Source organism: Lactuca sativa, chromosome 6 (assembly GCF_002870075.4).
Source record: "Lactuca sativa cultivar Salinas chromosome 6, Lsat_Salinas_v11, whole genome shotgun sequence".
NCBI classification, from domain to species: Eukaryota; Viridiplantae; Streptophyta; class Magnoliopsida; order Asterales; family Asteraceae; genus Lactuca; species Lactuca sativa.
This window is the reverse complement of record NC_056628.2, coordinates 13,291,885-13,314,058: the sequence shown is the minus strand read 5'-3', so window position 1 is coordinate 13,314,058 and position 22,174 is coordinate 13,291,885. Positions and strand designations below refer to the sequence as shown.

The 22,174-nt window shown below is 33.9% G+C and overlaps 3 protein-coding genes across 3 annotated transcripts; all 3 read right to left on the bottom strand.

Annotated features, from left to right (window-relative positions):
* Window positions 1–1,021: 1,021 nt before the first annotated feature.
* Window positions 1,022–2,755, bottom strand: LOC111918822 (putative RING-H2 finger protein ATL21A). Its single transcript, XM_023914447.2, has 3 exons — window positions 2,232–2,755; window positions 1,740–2,160; window positions 1,022–1,603 (listed from the first exon to the last, which is right to left on the bottom strand). The coding sequence occupies exons 1-3, from the start codon at window positions 2,490–2,492 to the stop codon at window positions 1,143–1,145; spliced, it is 1,143 nt and encodes a 380-aa protein (XP_023770215.1). The 5' UTR covers window positions 2,493–2,755; the 3' UTR covers window positions 1,022–1,142.
* Window positions 2,756–5,154: 2,399 nt separating this feature from the next.
* On the bottom strand, window positions 5,155–6,845 carry LOC111918796 (putative RING-H2 finger protein ATL21A). The gene is made up of 3 exons (XM_023914422.2): window positions 6,512–6,845; window positions 6,045–6,438; window positions 5,155–5,737 (listed from the first exon to the last, which is right to left on the bottom strand). Exons 1-3 carry the CDS (start codon window positions 6,827–6,829, stop codon window positions 5,274–5,276), a joined length of 1,176 nt encoding a protein of 391 aa, XP_023770190.1. The 5' UTR covers window positions 6,830–6,845; the 3' UTR covers window positions 5,155–5,273.
* Window positions 6,846–10,872: 4,027 nt separating this feature from the next.
* LOC111918797 (putative RING-H2 finger protein ATL21A) lies at window positions 10,873–13,653 on the bottom strand. The gene is made up of 3 exons (XM_023914423.3): window positions 13,276–13,653; window positions 12,806–13,205; window positions 10,873–11,549 (listed from the first exon to the last, which is right to left on the bottom strand). Exons 1-3 carry the CDS (start codon window positions 13,537–13,539, stop codon window positions 11,092–11,094), a joined length of 1,122 nt encoding a protein of 373 aa, XP_023770191.1. The 5' UTR covers window positions 13,540–13,653; the 3' UTR covers window positions 10,873–11,091.
* Window positions 13,654–22,174: the final 8,521 nt, after the last annotated feature.

The following is a 22,174-nucleotide window of genomic DNA, read 5'->3' as shown; positions in this document are numbered from 1 at the left end:
GACAAACTCGGAGACTCGCGAACAGACTTGCCGAGTCACATGAACGACTCGCCGAGTCGTTGCCATGCACCCACTAAATACACAGATTTGCTCGATTCCAGTCCATGCCATTCACAGATCTGAACTTCTAGGACACGAATCACACGTAAAGTTTCCAACTTTACGTGTGGATATTCACCAATATGGATTTTAGGGCTCAAAATGCCTCAAAAGGGTAGATCTAGGGTGAACAAGCAACATGGGGCCATAAAGCTAACATATCTGAGCTCTTAGAGCTCAATCTTGCCTAGATCTAGAGGCCAATCTACTTATTACAAACCCTCAAGCATACACAATCTTGGAAATGGCTCAAAGAGGACTTTTATGGAGCTATAAGCTTAAAAACAGAGGGGAAACGAGCTATACCTTAGGGGAAACGTTGGAATGACACAGAGATGATTGGCCTCCTTCTCCTCTTCTTGATTCCCTCTTCTTTTCCTTCAAAGAAACTTCAATAACAGCACCAAAACACTTCAAACTCACAAGAAAGCAAGGCTAGAGAGAGATACAGGGCTCTGAGGGTGAATGGGGGCTGGCTTGGGGCAGTTAAGTCGTTTAAATAGGGTGCAAACCCCTGAAACTTAGGGTTTCATCCAACAACTGTGACTCGCCGAGTCGCCAACTTAAACGTGTCCCGGGTCCCGCATTCACTCGACGAGTCGGACCTATGACTCGCCGAGTCCAAGGCTAAAAGAAGGGAAATACTCAAATAAGATTTACGTACCAGGAATCAGGTGCTACATTATATGTTTGAATCGTTTTGTGTATAGAAAAAATAAGCTTGCTATCAAATCTATTGATTGAATGTAAAATCCAATTAATGACATCTTTATGTAATTGTTTCTTTTCTTTAATGTCTTGCTAACCTTTTAATATAAAACTTTCGGTTGTTTAAAAAATGTGTACAAAAATAAAAGTTTAATGGTCATATGATTAAAAAAACTTAAATAACTAAATCTATACATGGGATAAATTTTCTACCTTATTAATCATCAACCGTTTTATTTATATGGTATTATAGCTTTGTTATATAACTTATGGTTTACATATGCAAAAATACAAGTAAAGGGTAGTATCAATATCCAAGACCTTCAATTCGTTTTCTAAGATATATCTACAGAATTCGATGATGATGTCTTAGAACAAGGAGTAACCAACACAGCACTTTCTTGTGTTTTCCTGCATACGGGACAAGTTGCATTTCTCTTGAGCCACTCGTCTATGCATTCTACATGAAAATAGTGATTACACTCCGGGATTTTTCTCAACGACTCTTTAGGCTTGTAGTCAGAAAGACAAATAGCACAAGTAACATCATCGTTAGGCAATCTGCAACTCTCTCCAAACACGGTTTTTGGATAAGACTCGATCGTGGGCCCATCTAAACCCATTTTGGAGGTGGGCTGTCGGATGATTGCAATTGTGGAAAGGCCAATGCCTTGATTATTAGAGTCGTTATGGGCTTGTGCTCTGGAAGACGCGTACCATTTAAACACGATGATGCATATTAATGTGGAAACACAGACGCCTACGCTCAATCCGTACATAGCAATCCTAGAAATACCTATATACAAAAAATTAAAATTCAATAAGCGTGAATTGGTTTCAAAGCATCCTATTTTGACTTTTAAGTGACCTATGTCAACTGTAGCTTAACAGGCAGTACCTCGTGCAAAAAAATATGTACTGTAGCTGTATACCTTTTCCGCGGGAAACACAAATCGTCTGTCCGTCACTATTATCATCACTCTTCAATCGACAAGCTTTACCTTCACTTTCACACGATCTGCAAAACGGAGTGAACCATATCATCTCCAATTGACTTCCAAAGTCGCTGTTAAACCCAACAGGCACATCGATCGTCGTCATAACCTTACAACTCGAAGGCATGTGCACACGAATCCAAGGATCGGTCTCCACAGCAATTACCGAGCTATTTCCGTTGCTCAGGCAAGGGAATGGAACGTTGGCGTCGGAAAAGTTGAAGCTTTGGTCTTTCTGTAAGGAGCAGTTGTAAAAGGTGTAGCTCTGCATCCATAAGTGACTTCTGAATGGCGTATTGGTCATATTGACACTGACAATTCGGTTTGGGAGGCAGAATTCTGGATCTAAGTAGATCACCTGCGAATCGTTGATTAAACACATGATTTAATCATTTAAAGTACTATTTGGCTATGATTTTGGAAAGAAACCTGTTCGAGGTAGGAAATTTTGTTGACGATGTAAGTGAGGGATAACGGGAGTTGGATGGTTGTTTTGTTTTGTTCGTCACAGAGGATGTCAAAGCCGGAGAAACCGCATTGGCTCGATTGCCGGCCGAGGATACGGAACGGGAACCGTATTTCTGGTTCGTTGGGGCCGCAGGATGCCGGCGGACAGTTGTCCTTGGCATCGGCGATTGGTTTGAGTAAAAAGAGGGAGAAGATTAGTAGGAGAATATGTTTCTTCTCCATGTGGTTGCTACTTCACCGGAGTATGTAACGGAGTTAAGGGATAAAGGGAAGAACGATAGTTTTATGGTGGTGATTGGTGAGATAAGATCTTAAAATATAATCCATGTAAGTATCTATGTTTACCTTGGAAGAATGAAGACAAACTTATGATCTAAATTGATTATTGGGATAATCACCATAATCACAATGTTAACATTTATACTTTAAACAAAAAACCAAATTGATAATCATGTCGTAAATAGTTAATGACGATGTTTATTATAATTCAAATCTGTTTTCCACAAAAAAACAAAAAAAAAAATTAATTCGCTTTTATAAGTTGTAAAATTGTTGTTATAATATTGAAATAGCAAAAAATCTTTCTAACTTTTTTTAAGGTTTCTTTCGTTGAGGACCAATTTTTAAGCTAAATATTTTTGGTAGGTTTTTGTCTTTTTGATATAGAAAGATAGTTTTTGAGATAGAGAGATAGACTATAAAAATGCATGCCGCAACTAACCAGTTTAATATTATGTTGTCAAATATAAAAGAAAAAACAACATAAATACTCCTTGTGGTTTCCTCAAAGCTGAAGTTTAGTCCACGTGGTTTAGAAACATCATAGTTGGTCCATATGCTTTCAAAACTTCTGACGATTGGTTCTTATTGCTAACTCCGTTAAATTTTGTCTGTTAACTGAATGACATTTTCGTCATTTCACTACCACAGAGACTATTTATGATGTTTTTTTTAAATTAAATATAATTATTTAATTTAATACATAAAAGATCTCTCTCTCATACTCATTTTGAATGAACCACCGTAAACTAGAACCATCTTTATGCTAATCTAACACACATAAATTAGAAGTCAAGCAGAAGTTAAAGCTTGCACTCCATCTCGTCTTGTTTCTGCTAAAGCTGATGACGATTTTGAAGCTTACATCAGAATACCCAGTTCAGTGGCTTACACCCGAAATCCGTTGTTCTTCACGATTTTTTTACACCAATAAACACATGTGATCGATTCATATTGAAAAAATGAGAAACTGGTACAAATCCTTTAGCATAAAGATCTTCACGCACACCTGGATGATTAATCGAGTAAGTAACGATTTTACTGTAACTGGGTATCATAGTTGTTTCAAAACAGGGAGGAAAGTTGAAATCATAATCAAAGAAGAAGGCATGGGGATTTTTAATACGGGAATGGTGTTTTGGGTCTTTTTTATGGGGATTTTCAATGGGTTCAAGAACCCTAATTTCTTCTTCTTCCTCTATATGTTATATCATATATCATAGATTTGCAGAGGGTTTAAATTTGAGAGAGTGTGTATGTTCATATGTTTGATTTTCTACGGGAAGAAGGAAGAAGATGGGTATGTTCATATGTTCGTATGTGATGAAATAAAGAGGGGTATGTGGGTGATGAGGATGGATTTCATATTTAGTGAGAAGTGGTGGATTTCAAGGTCCGATGATGATGATCCTCGCGGAGGTTCAACAACCATCGATCGTGGGAAAGAAACAACCATTGGAAAAATTACATGCGGTTGGGGATGAGATGGAGAACACGGGAGAGGCTAAAGAGGGAGGAAATAAATGGGAGGTGATAATCGATGGTGGCTATGGTGTTGCCGGAAAAAAATGGAGGTGTAGGGGTTCATTTCCACAAATCTGATTTAGGGTTGCAAATAGGAAGGGATGTCGGTGGATAGGTGGGTTTTGATCGGGTACGGGCAGGAAATCACTTACCTTGGTCGGTTGCATCTGATAGTGGTGGTGGCGGAAGGTGGTGAAATAGAGATGGGGTTCAAAGTTTTTGGAGGTGAGTGAGGAAGACAAAGGTGTGTCTTTACTGTTTACGAGAGAGAGAGAGAGAGAGAGAGAGAGAGAGAGAGAGAGAGACCTTTTATATATTAAATTAAATAATTATATCTAATTTAAAAATAATAATAATAAGATAAAACATCATAAATGGTCCATATGGTAGTGAAATTACAACTAAGCCAAATATAATAAAGATTGAAAAAAATATTATTTATTATTCACTATAGAAGTGTTCAATTAGCAATAACAACTAAGTCAAATTATTTATCTTTTGAACTAATTTGAATTTGAACAAACTTTAGCCCCTAAAAATAATTTAGGATATATATATATATATATATATATATATATATATATATATATATATATATATATATATATATATATATATATATATATATATATATATATATATATATATATATAGTCGCCCGGGTTCCCCACCGTCTGGTTAGGAAGAAGATGTTGATGTGGCGGAAGATGCGAAAATTTTGTTGACTAAAATTGGGGTGGAGACGATTTTGAGGTACGTGATAAATTTAATAACATCACTTGCTTTGGCTTGTGAGAAGAGGAAAGGGAAGGTGGTGGAGATGGAGGATGTGAGTAGGGTTTACAAGTTGTTTTGGGATGTGAAGAGATCGAATCAGGCTTTGATGGAGTATCAGACTCAGTATATGTTTAGTGATGCAACTGAGAAAGATGATGTTAACATGATGGTTTGATTGTGATTGTGATTGAATTTTTTGAGTATTTATGGTCTAAATTGTATGTTGGCTATCTTCAAATTTAGAATACGAAATGTGCCAATTTCATTGAGATAAATCTATGAATCTTATCTCTAAAAATTCTCATGCACCAAACATCCTATATTACTTTTACCATGTAATTATTAATTAACAATGTTTTTATACATACAAAATGTACATGTAAACGCTATCAAAATTCAAGATTTATTTTCGATTTTGTTTTTCTATGATGAATCTACTGAACTCAATCTCGATGATGCCGAAGAACAAGGGGTAACCAGTGCCGAACTTTCCGGTGAGTTCCTACACACCGGACAGGTGGCATTCAACTTGAGCCACTCATCAATACATTCGGAATGGAAATAGTGATTACATTCCGGGATTGTCCTAAACGACTCTTTAGGTTTGTAATCAGAAAGACAAATAGCACAAGTAGCATCATCGTTAGGCAATCTACAACTCTCTCCAAGCACGGTTTTAGGGTAAGACTCGATTGTGGGCCCGTCTAAACCTGTTCTTGAGGCCAATTGTGGGATGATTGCGATTGAGTTAATGTCAATGCTTTGGTTATGAGATTCGTTATGGGCTTGAACTTTAGAAGATGTGTAACATATAAGCCCGATGATGCCTATTAAGGCAGGTACACCAATGCCTATGCTTAATCCGTATTTAGCACTCCTTGGAATACCTACGTACAATAAAACAAAACAAGTATTAACAATAGATAATTGAATTTAAACTTGACATATTTTGACTTTTTGTGGCCATGTCGACTTTACTAGCAAGTTGATTATTCCTCGTGTTAAATTCCAAGCAATCGCATGCTAGATGCCATGTTGACTAGTTGTTACTTGTTTGTTAGTGTAGAAGACTGTTAAGTATAATATTTAACAAATATAAATAGTACTAAAAATATGTAACCTCTAAGGAAAGCTTAAAAGTTAGTACTTTCTGCATAAAAACATGTACTGTAAGAGTCAGGAGAGAAACCGTACCGCGGGAAGGACTAACGCAAATTGTTTGTCCATCATCGCTCTTCAATCCACAAGCTTTACCTTCCCTTTCACAAGATCCGCAATACGGAGTGAACCACATCAACTGCAATTCATATCTAAAGTCGCTGTTTGATCGAACTGGCACCTCGATCGTCTTCAAAACCTTACAATTTGAAGGCATGGAACCAGTAGAAGCGATTACAGAGTAATTTCCGGTGCTCAGGCAACGGAATGGAAAGCCATAATACGTTTGATCGAAGCTCTGTAACCGTAAGGAGCAGTTGTAAAAAGTGTAGCTCTGTCTCCAAAAGGTACTGTAACTGAATGGCGTGTTGGCTATATCGACATCGGCAATTCGATTTGGCCGGCAGAATTCCGGATCTATGGAGATGACCTGTGAATCGTTTACCGATTATGATTAATACATGATTTAAACTACTTTTCAAAGTAAGAATTTGGAAACGAACCTGTGAAAAGTAGGAAATACTGTTGACTATGTATGAGAGGGATGACGGAAGTCGGATGATTGTTCGGTTTTGTTGGTCACAGGAGAGATTGAAACCGGGGAAACCGCATCGGGCCGGTTGCCGGCCGGAGATACGGAACGGGAACCGTACTTCTGGCTCGTTGGGGCCGCAGGAGGACGGCAAGCAGTCGGTGTCGGCTCCGGCGATGGGTTTCAGTACAAAGAAAGAGAAACAGAAGATTATGAGCAGGAGAATGTGTTCCTTCTCCATAGGGTTGCTACTTGCTACCTCACCGGTGTGTTTGATGGTGTAAAACATGGAAGTCTTTATGTTTACTTTGAAAACAAATTTATGATATTATTTGATTTTATTAATAATAAATTAGTTTTTTTTCTTAAAATAATTTAGTTTATGAATGACAGAGACAGATCATGCAAAGGGTAGAAAGGTAACTCGAACATCCTAAATTGTTTATTTTTTGTTTACTAAAATGAAATCTTTTTTAATTTTTTTAAAGCAAAAATTAATGTATTACGAAACTTCCATAAGCAAAAATGTAATTAAGAAATCGCATCCAAAGCATCACTTTTTTTATTAGACAAAGACACATTGTCTAACAAGTAACAAGGTCACCAATTCTCGAACGTGAACCACAGTTGAAAAACACAAATCACATCATTTACCGACAAGATTTAAAATCTGAACAGAGATTTCACAATGAAGGAACATATGATCAACATGATCTTGTTAGTTATCACACACACTGGGCATAAAGTAGAGTGAATATCAATTTCTGTATTTGCCAATTTAACTCTTGTATGAATGCGATTTAGCAGGATTCTCCACATCAAGATGTTAATTTTACTAGGAATGAACTTGTTCCATCTAGCAACTAACCCGTCAACCAAAGTAAGATTGTCAATTCACCGTTCAAGGTAAGAAATATATAGAGAAAATTACACGGATGGTCCATGTGGTTATGGGTTACTTGCACGCTTGGTCCCTAGAAAGATTTTTTAACTCGGATCATCCCTGAAACTTTAATTTGTTATCCACTCAGAACCTCTATTAACTTATCCATTTGTTTAGCTGTTAGCAACCCCCACATCAGGGGTATTTTTGTCCTTTCATTTTTAGATGGACTTAAATGTAACTTTCTTTAAAAATATTAAAACGAAAATGAGATAGCAAGGTCAGTTAATTGGTTTGACCAAATTTTTCAAAATTTGACCCAAATTTTTCAAAATTTGACCAATATAAACATCGCATCTACTTCTCGATTTTCTTCAATTAAAACACATACCCATCAATTTCATATTATCATCAAAGCATCAAACCCATTTCGACTCCCATTAAAACTACAATTTCAAACAAACAAGAATTTCATCTCCATTGAGATAAAATCGATTAAGCATACGAACACACTCATCTACACTTCTCGACTCACCGAGTCGATTCAACACCAGGTTTAAGCTCTTGGGAGTGATGCAATCGGTTCCATCTGTTTCATACATACTGAAGGTTGTCCTCAAGTCCATTATACATGTTAATGTCAGAAATTTTGAGTTGTATTGATGTTCTTGGGTGAATTTGGTATGAGTTGTATAGATACCCATTATACATGTTGATGTCAGGAATTTTGAATGAATGTAAAAATTGAATTTGATGTTGAAACGATGTGGAATCGTTTTTTGACAAATTTTCAACCGATTTCTCCATGTATTTGATGTCTTCGGATGAATTGATTTTTTGGGTAAAATTTCAATCGGTTTCTCCATTGAATGACAATCAGATGAAGCTCTACCTCTTCCTTAAAGTTTGTTCAAGATCGAGTTCAACGAAATTATTTCCATCAAAACTCAAATTCGATCATCACTCTGATTTTAAAATCTTCCATTGGTTCACTAACGAAATCATATAACTATTCACGTTCCAACAATATTGTCAACATCGAAAACAACTTTAAACCATATCCTAAACATCAACACCACAAAAGATTTTCAGATTAAACACTACATTCAAAGAATCACTATCAACACAAGGGTAGAACCAGAAATATGAAGAACACGATGATGAAGGATGAACCTTAAAATCCTCCATTAATGAATGGTTTTTTCCAAGAAAAAGAAGGAAGGGGAAGGGGAAGGGTTTTAAAGTTGTTGCAAAGGTGAAAGGACAAAAATGCCCCCGATGTGGAGGTTGCTAACAGCTAAACATACGGAGAAGTTAATAGAGGGATTGGGCGGGTAACAAATAAAGTTTCAAGGATGGTCCGAGTTAAAAAAAATCTTTCTAGGGACCAAGTGTGCAAGTAACCCATAACCACAGGGACCAACTGTGTAATTTTCTCAATATATATATATATATATATATATATATATATATATATATATATATATATATATATATATATATATATATATATATATATATATATAGGGCTAGGTTAAAGTGTTTTTTACATTTATTGTGTGTTAAAATGCACCAATAGAAATTTTGTAAAATTATATTGCTATTTTATTAAATAATGATAGATATTAAATGATTTCCATAATTGTATGTATATTAAATGATATCCATAATTATAATTTTTCTCTTTATGGAAATTAATTAAATTCGTCATTAATGTCAGCAATAACATTCTTTCAGAATGAATTCGTATCTAGGTTTTTATGTCAGCAATAACATTATTTCAGGACTCACTCACTTAAAATACAATAAAGTTGTATGAAATATGAAGAATGAGGGTGTATTCTAGTAGAATATACTTTCGTTTTCCTAGAATACACTCTTATTATTTTATATATAAATTAATTCTGAAAGAATATTATTATTGACATTAATGACGAATTAAATTAACTTACATAAAAAGGATTTATAAATATGAATATCATTTAATATACATTTAATGTTTACTCAATTCTTATTGGTGCATTCTAGCTCACAATAGATGTGAGAAACATTTGAACCTACCTATATATATATATATGTGGAAATGATCAAATGAGAACACCTAAAAGGTTGAGACCGCGAGAACAAATATATTCATTTGTGATTCCATGTATTTATTTGCGGAGAAATGATAAATTTTTACGCACAATCAACATGAACATACTTTTTCTCTTCAATGGAAATTAAAGGCGTAAAATTTTATCATTTCTCCACAAATGAATACATGGAATCACAAATAAATATACTTTGTTCTTGCGTTGTCAACCTTTTTGGTGTTTTCATTTGATCCTACTCCTATATATATATATATATATATATATATATATATATATATATATATGGGAAAAGTGAATATACCCTTAAGGGTATATAAGCTTAGGTACCTAAATTCATCATACTACATCGTTTTGTATCATATAATACATTCTAATTGTCCAATGTTCTTATAATTTAACTTCTAACTTGATTTACTTCCAAGATTTTTATAAGTTACACATTTATCTTCCTCTTACATAATTTTCATTTTCAACTACAATATATATACAGCCTAGTAGGTGTTCAGAAAAAAGATGTGATTTTAGAGAAAGATAATAGTGAAATTTTGAATATTTTGAAAGTAAATCAAGTTAAGGTTGAAGTTTAAGAACATTATAATTCATATATCAAAGAAAACGACCTATTGTGATGTGTTTGGGTACCTAAGTTTATATAACTTTTTATATATATATATATATATATATATATATATATATATATATATATATATATATATATATATATATATATATATATATATATATATATATATATATATATATATATATATATATATATATATATATATATATATATATATATATATATATATATATATATATATATATATGACATTCCTCCTTTTTAACAAGCAGCTAAAAGCAGTGTCCGCTTGATCCAATTGATGCATTTCTCATGAAATTCGTTTCAAAAAAGAATGATCTAATTGTCTCCCAAAGATTACCGATTTTAATCGGCATTTTAAAAAGAGACATGGCTCCAGAAAAATTTCAAGAGGTCCCATTTTAATTTAAAAAAAAAATACATTTTACAATTTTGGTATTTGGTACTCGTTTAAAAAAACAAGAGTCCTGTACCAAATCGTTTAAAAAAAACAGTTGGTATGCCATCGTGAAAATGACATACATGGTCAACACGTTCAGTAAACATCAGAGCCCCAATAAGAGTTTGACTTCGATCATAAGTAACCTTTGAAAACAATGTACGTACCAAACATAAGGGAAATTTATAAATTAATTATAATATCATAAATAATTGTTAAATTTACAAATTAATAATAATATCCATATACAAGCAGCAGTTTATTATGACAAGAGAATATATGTTATCCAAATAAATTTTTGTACAAAAAATTTGCAAAAAACTAGAACTTCATACAAAAAAGCATCAACAACGATTTAAAAATATCGCAAAATAAAAAGGTTTTTGTTCACTCTATCAATCATGTCTTTAAAATTTCCTATGCCCCACACATGGTATAATAGTTTAACCGTGTAAACTCATTTTTATATCTACAAATATACATGTAAAATGGACCAAAATTCAAAATCATTTGTATTTGTTGTTGTTCTTTAAGTTGAATCTTCCCGACTCGATGTCGATGATGCAGAAGAACAAGGTGTAACCAATGAAGAACTCTCCGGTGAGTTCCTACACACTGGACAGGTGGCATTCAGCTTGAGCCACTCATCAATACATTCAGAATGGAAATAGTGATTACATTCTGGGATCGTCCTCAACGACTCTTTAGGTTTGTAATCAGAAAGACATATAGCACAAGTAGCATCATCATTAGGCAATCTACAACTCTCTCCAAGAACAGTCTTTGGGTAGGACTCTATTGTGGGCCCATCCAAGCCCGTTCTTGGTTGTGGGATGATTGCAATTGAGAAAAGGTCAATGCTTTGGTTATGAGATTCGTTTTGGGCTTGTGCTCTAGCTGATGCATAACATATAAGCCCGATGATGCCTATTAAGGCGGGTACACCGATGCCTATACTCAATCCGTATTTTGCACTCTTAGAAATACCTATAAAGGATGATTAGTGATTAATAAATCGACTTCAAAATTCGGACTAAACTTGCAACTTTAAGTAAAACATAAGGACTATTTTCGCACAAGAATTTTAATATTTGGATTGAACTTGAAGTTTGGGTAAAGCACAGGGATCAAATTTGTAATTTACTCTGGTCTTTATTTGAAATTCAATTAATTGCATGGTTGATGCCGTTTTTGACTCGTTACACAGTATGTTAGTTGGTGTAGGGGAGTGTTAGGTATGGATTTTGAAAATATATTTTCCAAAGATGCATTAAATTTTCTGAATTTGTTTATAGATTCCACTGGTTTTACTTTATATCAATATATATTTTTATATTGATATTGATTAATATATTTAAGATATTGTTGAAGTGATTAAACGATATATCTATTTATTTATAACCTAAACTATTGAGATTTTGAAAAACTTTTTACCATATTACAAGTTCTACGCATTAAATGTGATAAGATCATTGATATTCCAGACACAAAAGTAAATGAAAGCGTAAAATAACGTGCAATAAAGTCTATAAGTTAACAAAAAATACAAGTTAAAACCTACATAGTCGACATGATTGTCGAGTGTTGCTTAAATACGTGCTTTGAAAACTATATGCTTCAAAACAAAGATTTTAAAAATGTATTTTCGGAAAATATTATTATCATATGAAAACAAATACTAATGATACACATTTTATTAATTGTCCGACATGAATTATTAAGATATTCTCTATACATGCTCAATGTTTACGACAATGAAAGTTTAACTTTTTCGAACTACTTTATCGAGTTTTAATTAAAATAATATATGGTTTTGCTTATTATATATAAATAAATTATGTTATAATATGTTTAAATTGTTATTTTTTGCTTTCAGTAACGAACAAAAGTTTAAATTTTAAAATAAAAGATCAAATCAGCCATAAATATATTTATAATTAAAAATTTGAATGCATTTTAGTTGGATAGAAAGAAAAAAAAAAGTCAAAAACCTGCAATCATCTTGCTTGAAAAGGCAAAAAGGGATGATCAGATTAGAAGAAGATAAAAGTCAAAAGATAAAAGTTAAAGCGTAACGAACAAGAAGCAATCAACCTTTATCGGTAGTACTCTGTGCACAAAAATATGTACTGTAATCATTAGTAAAAGCTTGCAAGTAAGAATCATGGAAGGGATGAACTTCTCAGGCTAGCTTGACAGATAGTACTTCATGCATAAAAATATGTACTGTAAGAGAAACTTACCGCGGGAAGAACCAACGCAAACTGTCTCTCCATCATCGCTCTTCAATCCACAAGCTCTACCTTCCATTTCGCAAGATCTACAAAACGGAGTGAACCACATCAACTGCAAATCGTCTCTAAAGTCACTGTTCAACCGGATTGGCACCACGATCGTCTTCATAGCCTGACAATTTGAAGGCATGTATGCAGGAGAGAATATTCCGGTCCGAGTAGCGATTACCGAATAATTTCTGGAGCTCAGGCAAGGGAATGGAATGGCGGGATACATGAAACCGTAGTTCTGAGTGGAGCAGTTGTAAAAAGTGAAGCTCCTTAAGGTGCTGAAACGGAATGGCGTGTCAGTTAAATTGACACCGACGATTCGGTTTGGCCGGCAGAATTCCGGATCTATGTAGATCACCTGTGAATCGTTTACAGAGACGTGATTTAAATTTGAAGCGTCTTATTTGTGTAATGTTTTGAAAACGAACCTGTGAAACGTAGGAAATTCTTTTGACGATGTATGAGCGGGATGACGGAAGTCGGATGATTGTTTGGTTTTGTTCGTCACAGGAGAGGTCGAAACCGGGGAATCCGCAGCGGGCGGGTTGCCGGCCGAGGATATGGAACGGGAAACGTATTTCTGGTTGGTGGGGGCCACACGAGGCCGGCAAGCAGTCGTCGTTAGCACCGGCGATGGGTTTCAGTAGAAAGAAGGAGGAGAGGATTAGTAGGAGAATATGTTCCTTCTCCATGTGTTTGGTAGTTCACCGGCGTGCCCAAAAGAGTGTAAGATAGAGCGTAGTTTTATGGTGGTGAATCTGGTGATTGCCTGATTGGTGAGTTGAGATTTCAAAATATCTCTGGATTCATTAAAATGTGTATGTATTTTATAAGTACTTTCAAAAAATACCAATGATTTTACTTGATTTTATTATAAAATATAAAATTTTACTTTTTTAAAATGATTAGGTTTATAGCATTCATAGCCATTTGTCATCTTGTATTTGTTTATCAAGAAAATGTAATTAAAAGATCATTCCTAAGAGCACCGTAAGACTATCCGGAGTGGCAGTCCTTTCACATGCGGGATGCTGAGTTGGACTCCTTGGAGACGCGTGAACACCGCCCTCAGGATGGGTGGGTTGGCGTGGAGGGTAAGACGGAAGAATACATGCAATATGATTGGAACGGTTTGCTCAATTTCAACTGTTACAAGCATTTAAAAAAAATTGAATTTATTATTTTTTTAATTTTTTTTCTCTATATATACATTCATTTTACACATAATTTTCAAACTAAAACACACATTTTTTCAAAACAAACACATATATTCAACAAAAGATATTCTCTTCTCATATTTTTTATCTTACACATATTGATACAAATTAAAATACTTGACTGAACGGATTGGTCCACCGGAAAATTTAAGGGCATTTTTAAAAGTTCAACAACAAGGTCTTGACGAATATCGCAACTAAATTCTATGTTTTTTATGCTTGATTTTTTTAGTAATTTAGGTTTAATTTTCTATTTTATATATATATATATATATATATATATATATATATATATATATATATATATATATATATATATATATATATATATATATATATTAAAGATATGAAGCTTAGTAATAGTAAATTTGGCATTTTTTTTGCAGAAATGGTCCCTGCATTTTGCTCCTCATTCTTTACCTATTTTGACATTTTTGGTCCTTGCAATCAATATTTTTACACTTTTTAGGAACCTTTTAATATTTAAAGTTTGGCCACAAAACTTTAACGGTTTGACAACTTTGATCCCTTTTTCTAAAAATTTGCTAATTCATACCCCTTTAATTCTTTAACCGTTTAGAAACTTCTGATCCTTGCATTCAAAACTTTTACATTTTTTCATAAAAACATGAAAAAAACGGTCCGGGGCAAACTCCGGGCTTTTCATCCTTGCACTTTCTACGTTTGTCATATTTATCGATTCAGAAACAATATTGAAAGCTTCTGGCCCCCACGTAGCGGGGGTAACCTTTCTAGTTTTCTATGATGTTTTAGTAATGTAACTTGGTTTCAATTAATGTAAAATATTTTTTTATGTTTTAAATTATGTTTTTATTTAATTTAATCTCAAAAAGAATAAAATAAAAAATTATGGAGTGGTAACCATTTTCAATATCTAGTGGGTTGGTAGTGAAGCTGACGTAGCGCAGAGGTGACAACACTTTTTCGGTGGGTTGATACTAATTACTCCTCATAGCCTAAGAGTATTTTCAAAAAACTTAAGAAAAAAACTCTCACAAAACTTATAGCAATGAGAGATTTTCAAACTAAGTTTTACATAACGACTTTGTTAACTTATAAACTTTTGAAACCGAGTTCTTTAATATTTTAGAGGAACAATAAAACAAAAAAAATAACAAATAACATTTTCAATCATTTTGATAGGATATCTGGCGGGACGTATTTAGAGGTGCATCGTGCGCGTTATGAGGGTGAACACCATCTCCGATGTTGTGTGCTCGATGTCAAAGTGATGATGTGTAGATTAAATGGTGGGCTTTAATGCTTCCTTTCTCTTAATCTCTCTCTTCTTCTCTCTTCTTTCTTTCTCTTCCCTGTCTTCTTATGTGTGAAGATCACCCTGGTGATGGTGGAGGTGCGTGGTTGACATAGAGGTGAGGCAGAAGGTGACCAAGTCAAAAAGCACTCCCTTCCACTTCGGATAGTCTTATATCAAATTTTTATCATTTATAAGACAAAAATACATAAATGGTCTCTAATTTTTTTCGTTACATGAATGCATTTGTGGTTTTAATTTTTTGTGTGGTTGGTTCATGACCCATATAAAAGTACTCATATACCATATTTTTATTTCTTTTATCATTATTTTAATAAATTTTATTTATAAGAAAAAAAAACTCCTCCTATGCCACCTCACCCGCTGATAAAACCTATGTTTTTCAAATTGTGACCAATACTCACCCTTAATCTTCATCGACACTCATCTTTTCTTCACTCTCTTCTCATGTAGCATTGGCACCGATGTCCGTCTCCATTTGCACAGCCGTACAATAAGAGATTTTGTAACCCCAAAAAGCTCATGAAATTTAAAAAAGGAAAATGACTCTTGAGGGTAATTAACTTTTGCGTTTGTACTCATTTGGTCCCTTTTCTTTTTTTTGTATTCAATATACCATCGAACTTGTTGTTGGTGTTTACCATAGCCCTTTTGACCGGTTTTTGACCTGTGATAGCCGGTCAAAGGGTTATGGTGAACACAGACAACAAGTTCGATGGTATATTGAGTACAAAAAAAAGAAAAGGGACCAAATGAGAACAAACGCAACAGTTGGTTACCCTCCTGATTCATTTTCCCTTTACTCATTTACAACAAATCCCACATCATTTCCTACTGATATTAATGACTTTTATGAGATTCATTCTTGCTTCTCTTCAAAACATAACCTACGAAAGGACATTATTCATACATGTACAACTTTGTAATGCACTTGAATATTTATTAGGGGAATCTTGACTAAGCAGGCGCATTTCATGACTACATTTACATTTCCAATCAAATGATTTATCGTATCATGGATTCTAGACAAGTCTACAAACGAGTGGAATCACAAGTGCTATGATTTTTGAGTTTACTTAGCTTTAAGATCGAACTCATGGGATAAGATACAACATCAGTATGTACAATACAATGGTGTATTGTACATACTGATGTTGTATCTTATCCCATGAGTTCGATCTTAAAGCTAAGTAAACTCAAAAATCATAGCACTTGTGATTCCACTCGTTTGTAGACTTGTCTAGAATCCATGATACGATAAATCATTTGATTGGAAATGTAAATGTAGTCATGAAATGCGACTGCTTAGTCAAGATTCCCCTAATAAATATTCAAGTGCATTACAAAGTTGTACATGTATGAATAATGTCCGTTCGTAGGTTATGTTTTGAAGAGAAGCAAGAATGAATCTCATAAAAGTCATTAATATCAGTAGGAAATGATGTGGGATTTGTTGTAAATGAGTAAAGGGAAAATGAATCGGGAGGGTAACCAACTGTTGCGTTTGTTCTCATTTGATCCCTTTTCTTTTTTTTGTACTCAATATACCATCGAACTTGTTGTGTGTGTTCACCATAACCCTTTGACCGGCTATCACAGGTCAAAAGCCGGTCAAAAGGGCTATGGTAAACACCAACAACAAGTTCGATGGTATATTGAATACAAAAAAAAGAAAAGGGACCAAATGAGTACAAACGCAAAAGTTAATTACCCTCAAGAGTCATTTTCCCTTTAAAAAACTATTGTTGGAGTTTTTTAAACATAAGCTTTTTCAAATAGCTTGTTAATTAAGGAACTTTTTAATTGAGTTTTTTCAATAATTTGGTGGGTCTTATAGTTTTTTAACAATTAAAAATTGACAATTACACAAATTGACAATTACACAAATGTTTTGTAAATAAGCAACCTGAAAAAGCTCTTTTTATTGCGGAAACAAAGTTAAGTTTTTTTTTTCATTTCAAGCACTTTCATGAAAAAAAACTTAAACGAGAAGTTCTTCTATTTTGAATACTCTAAGGCCAGGGAGTATACTATACATGAAGGGGTTTTTGGCCAAGTGGAAGGCTACCATGGTTGTGTGCACTAACCCCCTCCGATGATCGTGATGCTTCGTGTCATTTACCCTGAGATGCAACAGGGCAATGATATTAATGAGTATTATTCCAAGAAAGAAATGATTATATATTTAACAATTTAACTATAAATATACCTATTTATTACAATCTATTTCATATCATTTTTTCTTTCTCTACAAACCACAATATATTCACATGTAACTTCTTACTCCCTACCATGGAACAATTTTCACAAGTATCAAATTATTGAAAAAGGTGTCAAAAGTCATTAACTATTGGTAATATTTTAAATAATAACAGTATCCTTTTGTTTTGCCCCCATGCCCCAAATTGAGGAGAATAAAAAAGAAATTAGTTTATTGATTATTTTGGTTAACAACTAATTAGAAATTAATTGGAATATATTAGGAATTAATTAAATAGTTTTAATTAATTAAAAGGGTTTAATATTAATTAATCAATAGTTAGTCAATTGGAATGTTATAGAACCCTTAAGGAAATAGGGTTGGACGAAAATCACTCCATCCCACATGGGATGGAGGTGAATTTCAAATTTGACTCTTATCCCATATGGGATGGGAGACAAATCTAAGGAAAGGATCCTAGATGAAAAATAGGTTTTGTGAAATTGACTATTCTCCTAGTTATTTTATTCTCTCTTTGGTGTTCATTGGGAGTGATATCATCAGAGGAAATCTAGTTTGGGTCATCTCATCCAAGTAACCTTAGGGAGGACAAGATCTCAAACATAGTGTCACACCCCCGAACCAGACGGCGGAAACGTCCGGGGGCTTGTGCGTGACTTCATCTTGAAATATCATTATAGTGAATATAATTGAAACATAACATCATCATCATCACACATGTAATATTACAACATTCATTGTTTACATCGTGTATTGTATTTGAATATTACATGGAAAAACAGTAAGAGTATGATGAGACAAAATATAACACAATATCCATTAGTTTGTTTCGTTCATCCTGCTTCAACGGTTTCCTGAGAATACAAGTTATTTTGAAAATGGTCAACATAAAAATGTTGGTGAGTTCATAAGCACGTTTGAGAAAATGAATTGTATAACTTTGAAAACCACCAGAAAATCCGATATTTTATGAAAACTGTTTAGTGTGTTTGTGTTAGATCTTGTATTAATGCATGTATGTTATTGTTTATTTGACTAAAAAAGGTAAAGAGAATGTAGAGAGAATGTAAGAGCATGTAAAGAGAATATTCTCAGACAACCCGATGTTGTCTGTACAAGAGAAAGTTGTCGTACCAACCCCCGAGGTTGAGTACTAGTAAGAGACTGTTTCCGAGTAATCCAAGAGAATGGTGAATGGTGAATGGTCTTCCGTAAACTTCATAATGTTAATTCCTCTAAGCGAGCCGTCATAACCATATTAAATAATGACAATTTCGCCTGTCTTGGCGTCGTTGGACGCCGACGGAAAATAGAATAAGGTTTTTGTCACCCTAGACTGAGTTAGTCTAACTGTAGCGAACAGCTCAGGTGTGGGGTGTCATCCCCGTATAGATCTATACACAAATCCCCGCTCTCCTTCCAAGAGACTCTGGTTATAACTACAGGCTACGGTCGTACACTTAATAGGTGTCAACCGATAAAACTCGCTAGATCCTTAATCGAATTTACGCGAAGAAAAATGTATAAACTCATTCTAGGACTAATGATCCATGTAAGTGAACCACTAAGGCATCACTAAACATGTAAATCATTTCAAGACCTAAAGGGAATGAGATTATATAACATGGGCCCAAAATATATGTGAAAAGACAACTAAGGCCCATTTCACATGTAAGGTATTTATAGGCCCAAATAGCATGCAAATAGTATCCACTAAAATAGCATAAAAAGAATAACGCATGTAAAACCCATTCCTAGGCCCAATAAACATGTAAGTGGACCACTAAGGCCCACTATACGTGTCTATTATTTCCAGGCTCAAAAGGAATGTGAATGTCTATCCTAAGCCCAATATACATGTAAAATGACACTAAGGCCCACTAAACAAATATATTATTTTCAGGCCCAATAAGGATATGAATACCTATCTCGGGCCCAATATACATGTAAAAGGGCACTCAGGCCAACTAAACAAGTATATTATTTCCAGGCCCAATAAGGATATGAATACCTATCTCGAGCCCAATATACAGGTAAAATGACACTAAGGCCCACTAAACATGTATATTATTTCCAGGCCCAATAAGGATATGAATGTCGTTTTTAACCCATCTGTTATTGTTTTGTTTATTTTAGCTTGATTATTTACATAATTGATATCTAAAGCCCACTTTTTGTAAAAATGACATTCTTGGCCCAATAAGCCAAAAATTTACAATTAAGGCCCAATTTTGTAAGAATAACACTTTAATCTCCAATTTTGTTAAAAACTTGTGTTGATGACTACTTTGTGATAAAAATAGCATTTTAAACCCATTTTTGTCAAAAAAATCATTTTTGGCTTGGTTTTGTGAAAATACATATTTTTCTGGTTTTTGGCTTTTCCGAACTAGTTTTTAGAAAATTTGTAGAAAATTCATCGTAAGTCGAAATCTGGATCCGTAAATTTTGGAAGTTTGGAAGTTTTGTCTACTCTGTTCACAATTTTTCTCATAATTTTTGATGGCTTAAAACTAATGTGAAATTACTCATCTTCACAGGTTGGTCCGAAATTATTTCAAATATGATAGGCAGTTTTGTAAAATTCGCCAAAAATTGTAGAAAAATCGTATGAAAACGTGAGAGTAGTCATTTTAAAGGTATAAATCTGAACTTTATCAATGTAAAACAGTTTTGAAAAATACTTCCATTTGGAGGGTCAAAACAGTCCGAGATTGGAACAAAAGTTTTCTGTCAAGGGCTGTTTTGTGGGTTTAGTTTATAGATCTTTGAACACAACACTTATTTTTGCTATATCAAGTATACAAATCCCAGATCTACATATTTACATGTAATACTTGTGATAAAACATACTTTTCTCAAGATTCATATGAAGATCCTAGTGATAAACTTCAAGTTTCTTAACATATTTTTAGATTAGTGAAGAAATCAACACATAATCACCAAATATTTCATGGAAAACACACATAGTCATGCATATACACATAGATCTACACAAATCAACTTGTATTCTCCCCCAAAAACAAGTAAAAACCAAAAACAAGGGGGTATGAACTCACCTTGGGGTTTGGATTTCGGTTTTGATGAAGATAAGAAGAAGGTGGTGTAAGTTATGACTCTAGTTAGCTTCTTGAAGTGATCTTCGAATCTTGATGAGTTCTAGGGAGCATAATCACGAATTTGAGGTGGTAAGAGGAGATTTTTGAAGAGGTTAGGAAGTTAAATCATAGATCTAAGTAAGAACTTACCAAAGTTGATGATTTCTAAGAAGAATCTCTTGAAGCATACTCTAATTCTCGATTTTAAGAGGGAAAAAGAGGAGTTTTCTTTGGAGAGTTTAGGAGATAATGTGTTTGAAAAATGAAAGAGGATGGTGGGGGGTTTGGCTCTTGTGGCCGTGAGTAGAGAAGAAGAGGGGAAGGGATGTGAAGTGAGATGTAATATGTATAGAAACATGAGACATTCATAGATATATGTTGTATAATTTGCATGAAAGTCTATTAGATAATTATGAGGTGACACTCCTCTAGTTATCCCTATATTTTATTATTCTTATTATTATTATTATTATTATTATATATATATATATATATATATATATATTGAAGACATAAATGGGCCGAGAATGAGGGAAGGGAAAAGAGAGGGAAAAGAAAAGTTTGGGCCCTTAATGAACATTCTCGAGATCATAGGCCCATCATGGATGTTTTCGGCCCATTGGGCCCTTTTTGTGGGTTTACGGCCCAAATCTATGTTGTTGAAGAGTTTTCGGCCCAATTAGGACCCACGAAAATGAAATGAGTCATTTTAGACCCAGTAAGGCCCATGGGAAAACTTATGGCCCAAAAAGGCTCTTATTTAATGAGTATGGGTCTATTTAAGGTCCAAGTAGTGTTCTTTCCTCAATTTAACCAAATTGAGAGTTTGCGGGCCCATTACGCCCAACATGAGGATCCTAGTCCATAAGGAACTTGAACCGGGATTTCTAAGGTTTCTAACCCTTAGTTGAACATATGAGATGTATTTGAACGAGGATAGAGTATAGTATTCACTTAGATTACAAGCCTTACAATAGATGATGGTTTAATGAGAATAGAATTTCCTAGCAAAAATGCCAGTTGTGACACATAGAGATTAGTGGCTACATAAGAGGTATGTTATTCATCCTTCTTTATGTTATATGTTTTAGTAGAGTAGCAGTAATAACATGAAACTTAGATCCTTAGGGTGCATGAACACATAAGATTATTGTTGTGGCATCCTTATTTTCACGGTCAGAAAATACATTTTTATTAATGCTTATTTGAAAACAGGGTTTACTTATAACTGTGGAATTTGTCCCATAAAAGTACTTGCAAAGAAATGTTTTTTTCATTGATTTATTAAAACTTGGGATGTCATAACTGATAAAAGAAACATAAACATAAATGTAATCATTACATGCCTTACAATATCTTTTACTCTATGACTTATCATTCCTTGGATCTCTCATCATGCCCAGACATCATTATCCTTGTACTGCTCCTTATGATACAAAGAAATCGAGTGGGTCAGGTTGGAAAACCTGGTGAGTACATAGGATTTTCAACCCA